This window comes from Centrocercus urophasianus, unplaced genomic scaffold (genome assembly GCF_019232065.1).
Source record: "Centrocercus urophasianus isolate 14NV4802_14NV808 unplaced genomic scaffold, USGS_Curo_1.0 seq_14, whole genome shotgun sequence".
Taxonomy (NCBI): domain Eukaryota; kingdom Metazoa; phylum Chordata; class Aves; order Galliformes; family Phasianidae; genus Centrocercus; species Centrocercus urophasianus.
The window spans coordinates 34,057,047-34,071,325 of record NW_024884586.1 but is presented as its reverse complement, the minus strand read 5'-3'; the positions used below and the strand labels follow the sequence as shown (position 1 = coordinate 34,071,325).

At 42.1% G+C, this 14,279-nt stretch overlaps 1 protein-coding gene across 1 annotated transcript in view; it reads left to right on the top strand.

The window, feature by feature from the left end:
• Positions 1–14,279, top strand: part of GTF2A1 (general transcription factor IIA subunit 1) — a 30,622-nt gene that overhangs the window by 543 nt on the left and 15,800 nt on the right. Inside the window, exons 2-4 of the mRNA XM_042814869.1 lie at positions 6,163–6,264; positions 7,351–7,558; positions 14,147–14,211. Coding sequence (XP_042670803.1) covers positions 6,163–6,264; positions 7,351–7,558; positions 14,147–14,211 — 375 coding nt within the window. The remainder of the gene's footprint in view (positions 1–6,162; positions 6,265–7,350; positions 7,559–14,146; positions 14,212–14,279) is intronic.

Sequence of the window (14,279 nt, the reverse complement as noted above, 5' to 3'; positions counted from 1 at the left end):
GGGCGGCGGGAGCGGAACGGGGGGCGCGGGGCGGCGGCCCGGGGGCGGGCGGCGGACGGAGCCCCGCGGGGGAGAGGCCGGGGCCGCCCGCCGCGGGCCGGGGTCCGGCGGGAAGGGGCGGGCGGGTTGGGAGGGGGGATGGGGGGAGCCGCCCGGGGAAGGAGCGAGTGCCGCCGGCCCCGCGCCCGTCCGGGGGGCGAGCTAGGTGTCGGGGTGGCGGTGGCCGCGGTGGCGGCGGCAGCCCGGGCTCCGCTGGAGCCATTTTATGTTGCTTGGTCGGAAGGAGACGATGGTTGAAAAGCACTTGTCCCAGCCCCGCGGCAGCAGTCCGCCGGGCCCGGCCCGGAACTTTTCTGCAGCGAGCGAGGCAGTATTTATTTTACAAAGAAAACTCTCGCCCCCCTGTGTCCCTTCTCGTGCTTTCTGCACCTTGGCGGGCGGCTCGCTGCGGGACGGCTCGCTCCGGTTTGCAATAAGCAGTCACACGCACGGCCGATCCCATCGCCCCTCGGTCGCCGCTCCGTCCCCGGCGCACCCCCGGCCCCGACCCCCGCCCCGAGCGCCGGCGGCACAAACCCGGCGTCCGGCGGCAGGCGCGGCCCTGCTTGTGGCGCTCGGATCCATCATGGCTTCCCCTGCCTTTCTGCCTGCCCGCTCCTTGTGTTCCTCCTCCCTGTGGCCGCCCTGTTTATATAGAGCCATTGCCGCTCTCTAATATAGACTCTGCTAGGATGGGAAGGTGCTTTCCAGCCCCACGTCACCGCCTCTCCATTTAAACACCACATCAGCCTTTAAATAGGGAGAGAGCCGCCGAGAGCGGGCTGGGAGGTGCGTGCATCGCGGCGGAGGCTGCCGGCCGCGCTTTTTGTCGCTCTGGGTTTCTCCGGGTTTGTGCTCCTGCCTTGCTCCGTGCTCGGGGAGCGGCGGCGCTACCCGCGGCTCTCGGTGCCGGGTGGCTGTGCACTGCACGAAGAGGGCACCGCCATCCTCCCGGCCTTCTGAAAACGCTTACCTTTTTAATCTCTCCCCCCCCCCCCCCCCATTTTAATTTTTTTTTTTTTAATTAATTGTTAGTGTATGTGTCTTTTTATCCGTAGCGTGCAGCCCTCTGTACCCTTGTGGTCATCCAAGGAGTTTTGCTGCTGGATGAGGAAAGGAGAACTTAGGTGTTCTTACCCATTGTGGCAAGGAGAGATGCAGGAATTGTTTCATAGCATTTCGCCAGTGTCTGGTACAGATCTTGTACCAAAAGCAGCATTAATATTGAAGTTCTGTTTATTGGTCCTGGGCACAGATTGTGTGAATGATTGTTATGTGCTTCTGGTAACTGAAGTTGATGGGGCATACTGATGTATTGGAAGATTTTGGAATTTTCTCTATTATTTGAAGTAATTAGAATATTTTTAGTACTAGAGAGCAGTATATAAAAGCAAACGACACAGAGTTTCCTTTTTAAATCCAAAATCTTACCTGTAACCCACTCTCATTTGATTGCAAGGAAGTAGCATTGCTTTGCTATTTTATCAACTGTTCTGTAACAAAATGTGGGACAGCAGTGAGCCATTGCATGCAGGTCAGCTGCTGGTAGGATAGTTTCTGAATGTGCGTGATCCAAATCTGCTAGCTGTTCTACACACAAACTGCTAGCTTTCTTCTCTAACTGATAGCAAGGGCTCTTTGTCTCTACAGTAAGTTAGCAGTTTCATGTCTCTTTTTCTACCAAGTTATTACCTAATAGGTAACTACATCTCTGTATTGAATAATCTTCACAGCACTTATGAATGTCTTTGTTTCAACAACTTGCTTATCAGTGCTGCATCTCTGTGTTAGCATAGCATAAATTCTGCAAAGTGCTGCTGAAAGGTGCCTGTGTTTGATCACAGTGTTTAGAATAACCGGAACTTAAAATGAGCCCAACTTCTGTTGAGCTTAAATTCCAAGGAAAAAGTACAATTGTGCAGCACTCTGTAAAAATCAGTTCTTTTCTGTAGTAATGATAACCATACGTACCTCTGAGTTGCAGAAGATGAGCAAGAATGTGTGGAAGTACTGCAGCCAGCTGATAACTGCAGCAGGGCAGATTTTGGGCCTGGTGTGTCAGCATCTGATCAACTCTGTCCTTCCTAGGAAGGGATGCGTATAACATGGTAACAGTTTTATGTGGTATAAGGTTTTGCAGGTGACAAAGGTAATTAAGTTGTATAGGTGTGACGGGTGTCACATTTAATTGCTTACAGCATAGCTTTTATATGCTACTTCTTTTGCACTCTTCTTCAGTGTAATTGTGACTAAAAGTAGTTACCTTTGCAGTGTGGTGTTCTCATGTCACACAGCTCCCAGCTGTATTTCCACAGACAGGAGAAACAGATGGGTAACATTTCAGGGATAACTGCAGAAATAACTAGGAGAAAACTGCTGTCAGATGCATAACGCGTGCAGTGTGTATTCCTTTGTAACGTGTTGGTTGTTAGAAACCCAAACTGCCCAAATCCTAAGAGTTGTAACAGTAATTAGGGAGAGGTGCTGTTTTTTTCCCCTTGGAACTGATGAAATGTAGGAAGTGCAGCCCCCAAAGGCATGTGGCATTGCTTAAAATAGCTCCCTGCTTGCTCTTCTGATTTGGAGTGCGTGTAGCAGTCTGACCATGCTCAGAGTTTTCTTTACAAGATGTACGGAGAAAGTGAAATATAACCATTTCCGTATGTTCCCAGAGGGGGACATGAGATTTCAAATCTTTTCTATGTGTTTGTGGTTGCATCTAATAAATCAGGAATTTTAATTGTTGTCTTTAATCTATAGTAAGTGTTTGGAGTAGTGTTTATTGAAGAGTGATTTGAGTGTGTTTGCTCTTAAAAGGGCCTGAAGTTTACAGTAATGTGCTCTTTATGAGGGAGGCACTTTAATACAAACCAGATGAAAGCACGATTATTTTAATAGCAATCTTTTAAGTTTCTGTTATGTTCTCCTTGCTTTCTTTGATTGAGTGTGAAAATTTATGACAAAATGCAACTCGCAGGCCCACTGGGGGCTCATTTAGTAATTGCGTGCCCATGTTCAGCTTTTGAGTGAGCAGTGCATGGAATGAATGATGGTCGTTCAGCTCCAGGGATGTAGGTAGTTTGTATAAACAACTTGAGCATCTCATAAATAATACTTAGAGCCAACAATTACTGCCTATCTAAAAAAGTACACTGCACTTCCTTTTTAAAGGTTGAGGTTTACGTTCTTAAACTCCGTAATTTTATGTCTAGTTTTACATCTGTAGAAGTAGCATTTTATGCTGTTTTTCACCATTCTGCCATAGGCGGCTCTTGAGAAAAGCACCGCTGCTTCATTTATGGGTGTTCAGTACAGCTGTGCACAGCCAGGGTTTATCTGAGCATGATGGAAATGTATATGTGAAATCAGGAAGCACAGGGACTGAGCCACTATTTCATTTTAAAGTGTAGATAATTTCTTTGCTCCTTCTCCTACTAATCATATAACAGTGAGTGTACTGTATCTTGTGATACTGTGTGACCACAACAGAGCAGACTGCTGAGCTGTAGGGCCAATTTGCTGTGCCTGAATGTCAGTGTTTTTTCTCAGGGCTTTATATTCTGAGTGATACTTGTAAATACACCTCATGGAGACACCTGTCAGGAGGTGGTGACTGCTAGTAGAAATGAGGGCCTGATTGTGCTGAGTCTGCTTTAGTAATAAAACAGTAGATATCTGAAGGAGAAAATGCCATCTCTATTGTCCAGGAATTTCATGTGTAATTTCAGTTGTAAGGATGCACCACTGACTCAAGTGAAGCAACTCATGTACCTAAGGATAAGTGTATTTATTTGAGGAATGGTTTGGGCTTTAAGAAACAGATGCATTTAATACAATAAGAAACAATATGAATAGTAGGTCAAGTAGCATTTCTGTTCTAGTTGAACTGTGTAAGCTATATGCAATTTGTTTAATTATAGGAATAATAGGACTTAATGACATTAAGTAGAATGTCTTTTTGCATCTGCAATGAATTAAGTCTAAGTGGAAAAATAATCCTGTTAATGATGCTCAGTATTTCTCACAGCACAGAGCTGAAGTACCAGTGCTCAGGAGAAGGCAGGATTTGAAAGGCTGTTTCAGATGTCTCTATAAGTACCAGTAATGCTGTACCTAGCAGCTTAGATATAAGTATGCCATACAGTTTTGAAAGAAAAGTAATCTTACTGATTATTGGGTTTTTTTCTTTTGGAGAAATTGAGTTTTGGATGTAGCTTCTGTAAAGGTGATTTTTAAGTATGGCAAACATCCACTGTTACTTGAGGCCAGAAAGTTTCTGCAGAGATGAGTAAAGGACAGGGCAAATTCTGACATTTCAGCTCCTTGATTTTCCTTGGCATATTTTAAAGTGGAAAAGTGACAAACTGATAAAATCTAAACTTAAGAAAAAAAAAGAGTGCTGATAGCATGCCATTTGCCAAAATTCTGAACTGTGGATTTTCAGACCAGACTGATGTGTTATCTTTTTGGTGCCTTTTTTCCTTTTTTTTTTTTTTCTTTGAGAAAAACTACCAAAGCATGGCTCACAGACATTGTTTAAAATACTATGGGTGTAATGCACTAACCAGCTTTCAGGAAACAGTACCCTGGTTCCGGGCTTCCAAATAGGCTATAATGCCAATGCACTTTAAGTTCCTGCTTATTGGCTGCTCAGCTTTGTTCTGGACTGATAAGCCATGTGCGTAACAGAGACATAACCGTTGTATTTCATAACGTGTGCAATGTAATCTTTAGCATATTTGTAACAAATTCAGCACTTCAGGGATGCATTAAGCAACTGTGTATGCATAAAGTAAATGCTTTAAGTGCAAGCAGTAAATCTGTGCAGTTCCAGCTGGTGCACCTTAAGAACAGCCCTTCCAGAGCACTGAACTCACTGTGCCAGGATAGGGAGATTGCTTTTCATGCATGCAAGGTATCTGATGCAAGTGGCATCATTTCTGATGGGAGCAGAGTAGGGGAAGATGTCATCTAAAATAATTGTGTAATTAGTTGCAGTTTAGTTTAGGAACAGTCAGCACTCAGCCCAAGGAACAGCCTCCATCAGTGAAGTATGTGTGGTTCACAGGCTGCAGGTTGGTCCTAACTCAGAGCTCACGATTGTACCTTGTAATTAGATAGCACACATTTAAACTCAGTCAACATACCACTGAGACTTACACATGTACAGAGATTCAGGCAGTGGTGTTGGGTTATAAAGTACACCTGAATAATACAGTTGTCCTGTGGCTTTTGAATTAAATGTCACTCACAAATCGCTAAAGTTAAACATTTCTACTCTTCTTAAAATTGTACTTGTGTTTTAAAATTCATGGAGTGACTGAGGTTGGCAGGAACAACTGGGCCAACCCAGAGCAGGGTGCCCAGGCCTCTGTCCAGATGACTTTTGGGCACCTCCAAGGGTAGAGAATTCACCACCTCTCTGGGCAGCCTGAAGTGAACTGACAGTTAGCTTTGCCAATGGCAGTCTAGACATGAGATCAGTGTAATAGTATGTGTGTAGTTTCGCCCCCTGAAAAATGTGTAATGTAGAAACGTAAGTACAGACTGCAAACAAAAGTCTGTCTCTCTTGATATCCTGTCTTCAGTAGGTTCTGCAATGAGGTGTGTTAAGCAAGGACATTTGTGTATGGATACTTGCAGTTCCAGGGCTTCAATGTTTTTCAGCTCAGCTCATCCTGAGCTATATTTGATTCCTGTTCTAGTAGCAAGAGCTATTGAGATTCCTTTTTTTTTTTTTTTTTTAGACTTTGACATACATATTTTGCACTCATGGAAATGTTTTTATATATTCAGCATGTACACTAGCAAACAGGAAACAAATTTTCCAAATGGTAAACAATGTCATTTTCCTTGTTTGGAACTACACTCTTTATGGCTTGAAGTTTCTTTTGACACAAAAGATAGAAAATTTCCCTTCCCTTTCCATCTTGTTAGAGCTGTTTGTGTTAACTTATACTTTCTTGGATGTTTTAAGTCATTCAGAAACATGCGGTGTATAGCAACTGTAAGAGGTTACTCTTTTGGAGGGTGGGAGGAAGGGAGGATCTAATGTTGGAATGCTAAATTTCTTAAAAAATAGAAGTAATACTGACTTTTTTTATTTTTTATTTTTTTTTTAAGCCTAAACTGTACAGGTCTGTAATTGAAGATGTCATTAATGATGTCAGAGAGGTTTTTCTGGATGAAGGAGTGGATGAACAAGTTCTTATGGAACTCAAAACAGTAAGCTGAAAGTTTTTTTTTTAATAGACCAATACATCAAATGTTTCTTGGTCCTGCCTACTGTTGTATGCAGTAAAAATGCTGATTTTTATTTAGTGAAGCACTATATTCGTCTACGTGTTTGTAGTCCCATATCATTTGGACTATACTACTCTACAGAAGTATCTGCCCACCTTGTTTACTTCCCCTAATTTGACATAACAAAACTTGACATAAACTAACAGTGGGCATCTAAATCAACAGTGTAACCACTTCAGTCCCTGAAAAATTATATCTTAAAAAAAAAAAAAAAAGGAAAAGATGTGTTTATTTTAGAGGTAAACAATTCCAAAGGTTTCTGTGCTGGAAAGATAAGCATGTCTACTCCATTTGATGTTTTTGTCTTAGTGAAGGAGTGTGTTACAGATGTATTCTGCAGGTCACGTCAGAAAAGATTCAATGAAGAAAGAGGTAAAGAAGGAAAATAAAAGAAGGCTTAGGGAGTTCTTACCAGGTCCCAGTAGTCGTGGGTGCCCTTATTTATTGAATACTTATGCCTCTCTGTTTTTGCATTTTTGTGATTGTGGCTTTTCTTGGAAGAGTTCAACTGACATCAGGAGCTACAGGGCTGGAGAGACTGAGTTTGATGTCATGGCAAAAACTGTCAGTACTTGTGCAGCTTGATATTATCTTGGGTATACTGGTAGTTTCTATTGGTATGTTTTGAAGCAACTTTTATTGAGGAGTTTTATGAAGAAGTAGCTTTGGGAAAGGCTCTAATAAATAATAGATTTTTCTGATTCATGCTTCTGTAAGAGTTATTATGGTTCTTCCACAAATGGAAGAAAAAATGAATGTTAAAGCTTAGAATGTTAAAAAAAAAAAAGAATATTAAAGCTTATTTTTAGCTGACTATTTAGGTCCTCTTATTAAAACATTACCTATGTGGAGTTTTCCTTGGTCTGCATTTGCCCAGAGGCTTTTTGGCTAAATAGACTGCATAAGATAAATAGTGAAAACAAATTTAATTTTTTAGTATTGGATGTATTTTTACATATCCTGTAAAGTAAAAATCTTCAGAGATTTCTCTTTCCTTTCTCAAACTAGCTGTGGGAGAACAAGCTGATGCAGTCCAAGGCTGTAGATGGCTTCCATTCAGAAGAGCAGCAACTTCTGTTGCAGGTGCAACAGCAGCAGCAGCAACAGCAGCAACAGCAGCATCATCACCACCACCATCATACACAACCTCAGCCACAGCAGACTGTGCAGCAGCAGACTCAGCCACAACAGGTTCTTATTCCAGCAGCTCAGCAAGGTCAGGCTTACACTCTAACCTCTCTTTGAAAAGATTCAAATTAGACCAACTCCTTACTTAGCATATTCTAGATTTATGGGAAGAATGTTTATTTTGCAGGTAACTTTAGGTCTTTATGTGAGACTTTGCCCCTACTTCACTATATAATGGATCAAGTGAGCTGTTTAGATGAAGAAGTATCTTGGCATTTCTTTTAGTCTTGAATATACTTAAGATTTTGAAAAAGGTGAATTCTTTCTGCGTAACTTATTTTTCATAATACGCGACTTTCAGATTGTGACAAAAATCCATGAACTGCTTTTTGATTTCACGACAATATACAGAAGCAGTTGACAATTTATTCAGGAGATGGTAATGCCACTAAGAGCAAATAAATTTTAAAAACAAAAGAGTTCATTGAGCAAAAATGGATGCTAGGATATGAAAAACACTCAAAATATATATAGGGTATGTTTTTCGTATTAGAACAAGTTTTCAGTGTAAAGCGTAATGGCTTTTTCTTGCCGCTTTAGCAGATTGCACAGTGGGAGTTCAAGATGCACTTTGGTTAGTTGTAAGAGTAGTGTTTCTTGTAGTAATTGTTTTACAAGTTCTCAATGAAACATGTAGGAAAACATTTTCAAATTTCAATTACAGAATTGTAAATACTACTAGATTTCACTGCTTGCTTACTGCATAAAAAAATCTCATGGAATGCTTGAGTTATCGTATGCTATTACATCGATTGCATAAAAATATTTATCTGTGATAATAAGGGACTTCAATTTTTATCAGATTTCAGAGATCAGAGCCTTGTTTACATAAGCACAAGAGGGAACTAAACTGATTTTCTTCTCCCTCCCCCAAAAAGTTTATGTTTAAAACAGAGGGGAGCTAGTGTCAAAGGAACCTGTCTTTGTTTTTTTTCTTATTTTTCTTTTTTTTTTTTCTTTCTTTTTTTTTTCCCTGGATATAAATCAGTTGCGACTGTTGGAATAAAATTTGTCTTGGTATTTAAGACCGCTAGAAAGAAGCATCTTGAAGTGAGCTAGTTACAGTTGACAGACTCTGCAGACGTTTTTACTTGGACCTCTAGTGGTTGCTTAGATGAATAGCTATGATTCTTTTGACCACGTTACCCACCACTAATATGGAAATCCCTTCCCCTGATTCTTAGACTCATAGAATCATAGAATGGCCTGGGTTGTAAAGGACCACAGTGATCATCTAGTTTCTACTGCCTGCTATGTGCAGGGTTGCCAACCACTAGACCAGGTTGCCCAGAGCCACGTTCTGCCTGCTCTTGAATGATACTGAGTACAGTAATATATTTTAAACTGATTTATTTTTACCCTGCACTGTGGCTTAAGACCAAATGACAGTGTGAAAGATAAATGAATTTGAATATCAAAGCACTTTAGTCACAGACACTTCCAGTTTTATTAATTGCATGACTTCCCTTTTCTGTGGGGGAGCTGATGTGGTGTAGGAATTGGGTGAGTTGGTTTATGTTTCTTTTCATGGGCTGTTGCAGCCAAAGAGTGAAACTGGGACAACAGTAAGTGATTCCTCCTGTGTGGTGTGTAATTCTGGCATGTGGTCATGATTTTGTGAAAGTTGGAGAGATGACTTTCGATCTTGGTACAGGATTGTGAGGCTTCTCTCCCCACAATTGAATCTTTCAAGAGCGTTGTACTTCAGTGTCCTTTGTTACAGAATTAGATTGAGAATACTAAATTGATGATTATTTCATATTGCTTTGTCATATTCTAATTTCCTGTCAATGAGTTTGGAGACTTTTGGATGCTTTTTTGTGATCAATAGACTGTATCACACCAAAACAATTCTGAGCCAGGTGGTTGATAATACTTCATCTACGCTATGCTAAAAAGTCAATGAAGATCGCAAGTTTAAGAGCTATGCTAAGATCTAACTGAGGCTAACTGCTGTGTCCTGTTAATTTGCTCTTTCTCTTGCAACAGTCCTCGTAATATTTTTTGTTTTTGTGTGTATGTGGGTTTTTTTGTTTGGTTGTTTTTTGAGAGTTGATCACTAGTAGTCGATGTTTTTGGAAAACTGATGCTGAATATCAGCAAGTTTATTTAAAAAAATACTGTAATAGCTTTCAGAAATAAGTTTTAAATTTTACTTCACATAGGGTCAGAGTAGATAATTGAAGCCATTGAAGTAAAATCTGTAAAAGACAGAATAGCCATACTGCATCTCAGAGCTGCTGTTTGTCTTGGTTCTATGGTTTTGTTTTTGTTTTTTATGGTTTCAGTATTCCACATCAAAACATCATGTAGTGTACGGGGCATTAAAGTGTCAGTGCCCCAATCCCAGGTACCTATCCCTGTACATTACAGCAGTCACGGGATCTGGCCCTTCCGGGTGGGGGGGGCGCTCTCTTGCTGCCTTGCAGTGGGTGCTGGAGGTGCTTTCCTAGCCGTTCCAAGCTTTTCAGGTTTGACTCGGTCCCTGGAACTCTCTCTCTTTAATCTTGTCTGATTTATTAATCTCAATTTCAACTGAATTGTATACATTGTGTTATTTTGTATTCCGATATTATAGTAAAATAAGTTTTCCTCCATAGATTGTTGCTGCTGCTTTTTTCCTCCCTTCCTTCCTTCCCATTTTTGTGGGACTGGGGTGGGAGGGGAGGGCAGAGGCCTGCCGCCCCTGTCACAGACATAGATTGATCTGGTCAACTCCGTGACAGATTTTTGGCGCCCAAAGTGGGGCAACTGCTTTTTAGCTTTTAGAACGAATCTCTTTTTCTCTCTGCTCTTAGAGAGCTTCATTAAGGAGCATTATCAGTAGTTCAGGTTTCTGTGCTGGAAAACCTGACCTTGAAAGATTAGACGTACTGCCAGTGTTCTGGGATATTTGTAAACTTTCAGCACTACTTAGTCTGAGTAGTACCTTTTTTTTCTTTTTTTTTTTCCCCTCCTCTTGTTAGCTTCAATTCATTAACCCTTTTTTAGCAAGCATCAGCGATGAACCCACTCGTTATTGTGGGGGTGCTGGGTAAAGGATTAAAAGCAATGGTGTTAGTCACAACCTACTGGCCAATAATCCATCTCACACTTGTGTGTTGTGGAATTGCATTCATATATAACTACCTAGGGGCACTGATGGAGACACCTATGTTTTACCTATTTGCATTGTGATATGATTTGAACTTTGACATCTACATCCCAGAAGGAATGGCTAATTTCACAAGCAACTACATCCCAAATGGAATAGCTAATTTTACAAACAACACAATGTTCAGACCAGTCTCCGGGTTTTCTTCTCGGTTTGTCAAACGTTTTTTGAACCCTGAATTAATACTCATGTTGGTGTGCGTGTGCATGTCATCAATTTTCCTGAATGTATTCCTATGCATTCGTAATAAGGGGAAGGAGTCTCCTCCAAAACTAGAGAATGATGATTGGCAGGGAATATGGAGAGGTTTAGGAAAGGTTTTAGAAGCATGGGGACCCGCAGTGTCATGGGATTTTACTCTTGAACACCTGTGTGATCCTGAGAAACTAAGCCAGTATTTGAGTCAGGGACAATGCGGCTTACATAAATCTAAGGAGGTACAACTTATTTGGGGTTTGGCTTGTGCTTACCGTGCCCTATATAATACCATTCTGGAGAGAGAGAGTTTCCGAGCTGAGGTTCAAGCCAAAGGGGAAAATCCCCAAGTCAAATCTAATCAATCAAAGGAGACACCAGTAACAGTACCGGTTGCTCCTGTGGAGGGCAAGAAATGGAAACGAGTGTCTTCACGTCTTGAACGAAAAAGAGAAGAAGAGGAGGAGGTGGAGGAAGATCCAGGCAAGGGGCCCTTCTCAGAACCACCACCATCGTGAAAGGCAAAAGGGAAAACTAAGAGACTTGCAGAAGAGAGTGATGAAGAGAAAATCTCTATTACTACTCGCCGTCCTCTAAAGATGACTGAAATCCAAGGTTCAAGAAAGGAGTTTACACAGCACCCGAATGAAACTCTTGTTTCCTGGTTGGTTCGCTGTTGGGACAGTGGGGCCCGTAGCTTGTCTCTGGATGGTAATGAAGCTCGCCAGCTAGGTGCCATTGCCAGAGATCCAGCTATTGATAGAGGAATTAGTTGATGTTCGGATGAGGCTACCAGCCTCTGGGAACGAGTGTTAACAGCCGTGAAGGAAAAGTATCCCTTCAAAAATGGCTTGAAGATTGCGATGAAAAAATGGGATACAGTGGAAAAGGGTATCCAGTATTTGAGGGAAATAGGCGTGGTGGAAATGTTGTATGACCCTAACTTTGTTCCTAACCAACCACACCAAAACCGCGGCCCTGAAAAAGTGAGGACGACGCCTGAGATATGGCAGAAAATCGTGACAACAGCGCCGGACAAATATGCCTCTACACTAATGTCAGCGTGTGACAGATTCAACGAACAACAGAGAACGCCCTTAGTTTATGAATTAATTCTTACGCTCCAAAACTATCAACAGTTGCTATCCCCCATTCATGCTGCTGTAGCCGCTATCTCAAAAGTGACGGACCAACTGAATGAAACACGGGAGCAAATGTCTCAACTGATTAACCGTGACAAACCTGTAGCAGTATCAGAGACACTTATTTGCAGAGGTAAAGGCTGTCCAGCTAGCCTTAGATGTTGCTGAACGGGAGAGGTGGCCAATGCTCTATCTTTACACTGACTCATGGATGGTAGCAAATGCCTTATGGGGGTGGTTACAGCAGTGGGAGCAAAATAACTGGCAAAGAAGGGGTAAACCTATTTGGGCTGCTGAACTGTGGAAAGACATTGCTGCCCGAACAAAGAATATGGTTGTAAAAGTGCGCCGTGTAGATGCTCATGTGCCCAAGAGTTGGGCTACTGAAGAACAGCAAAATAACCATCAGGTAGACCGAGCTGCCAGAATTGAGGTGGCTCAAATAGACCTGGACTGGCAGAACAAGGGTGAACTATTCCTAGCTCGGTGGGCCCATGAGACCTCAGGTCATCAAGGGAGAGATGCAACATACAAATGAGCTAGAGACCGAGGGGTGGACTTAACTGTGGATGCCATTGCACGGATTATTCATAACTGTGAAACATGTGCCATCATCAAACAAGCCAAGAGGATGAAACCTTTCTGGGAGGAAGGGTGATGGCAAAAGTACAAATATGGGGAGGCATGGCAGGTTGATTATATCACCTTGCCACGATCTCGCAATGGTAAGCGTTATGTGCTTACTATGGTGGAGGCAACCACTGGGTGGCTTGAAACATATGCAGTACCCCATGCTACTGCCCGAAACACCATACTGGGTCTCAAGAAACAAGTCCTGTGGCGACATGGCACCCCGGAAAGAATTGGGGCAGATAATGGGACTCATTTCAAAAATTCTCTTGTAAATACTTGGGCCAAAGATCATGGCATTGAGTGGATTTACCATATTCCCTATCATGCACCAGCCTCTGGTAAAATTGAACGATGCAATGGATTGTTAAAAACGATGCTAAAAGCACTGGGTGGCGGAACATTTAAGCACTGGGAGAAGCATTTGGCAGAAGCCACCTGGTTAGTCAATACCAGAGGATCTATCAATCGTGATGGTCCTAACCAATCCAGTTCCATACATACCGTAGAGGGAGATAAAGTCCCTGTTGTACATGTAAAGAACATGTTAGGAAAGGCAGTTTGGGTTCTTCCAGCTTCTGGAAAGGGCAAACCTCTCCGTGGTACAGTTTTTGCCCAGGGGCCAGGATCCACTTGGTGGGGATGTCCAATGTGTACCACAAGGAAACTTGATGCCGGGTGAGTGCAGTCAGTAATTCTATGTATATATATATATATAGCCAGGTGTGAGTAATGCCTTTTAATCAGTTTTTGTTTGTTTGTATATATATGCGTATATATTTTAAGCATGATGTAACGATGTAGAATAAGGGGTGGAATGTCATGGTTCTATGGTTTTGTTTTTGTTTTTTATGGTTTCAGTATTCCACATCAAAACATCATGTAGTGTACAGGGCATTAAAGTGTCACTGCCCCAATCCCAGGTACCTATCCCTGTACATTGCAGCAGTCACGGGATCTGACCCTTCCGGGTGGGGGGGCGCTCTCTTGCTGCCTTGCAGTGGGTGCTGGAGGTGCTTTCCTAGCCGTTCCAAGCTTTTCAGGTTTGACTCGGTCCCTGGAACCCTCTCTCTTTAATCTTGTCTGATTTATTAATCTCAATTTCAACTGAATTGTATACATTGTGTTATTTTGTATTCCGATATTATAGTAAAATAAGTTTTCCTCCATAGATTGTTGCTGCTGCTTTTTTCCTCCCTTCCTTCCTTCCCATTTTTGTGGGACTGGGGTGGGGGGGGAGGGCAGAGGCCTGTCGCCCCTGTCACGGACATAGATTGATCTGGTCAACTCCATGACACTGTTGCATATTGTCTTGACAGTAAAACTTTCTGGTAAAACTTACTGAGCTGTAAGATCATAGATTGCTCAGTAGCTGTTTTTGCTGTGAAGCTCAGCTGATATTTGTGTGATGTTTTTTCAAAGTTATTTTGGTTTGGATGTTATTTTTGGCATACTGTGTAGTGTTCATGAAGTGCTGTATTTTTCTGGTTTATAGCACCTCAGCAGCAGGTTATTGTGCCAGATTCCAAGCTGATCCCACACATGAATGCATCGGGCATGGTAAGAAAAGCCGAGGCTTGTACATCTATATAAGTCATTATATAAGTTGTTTTGACTGAATAGTGAAC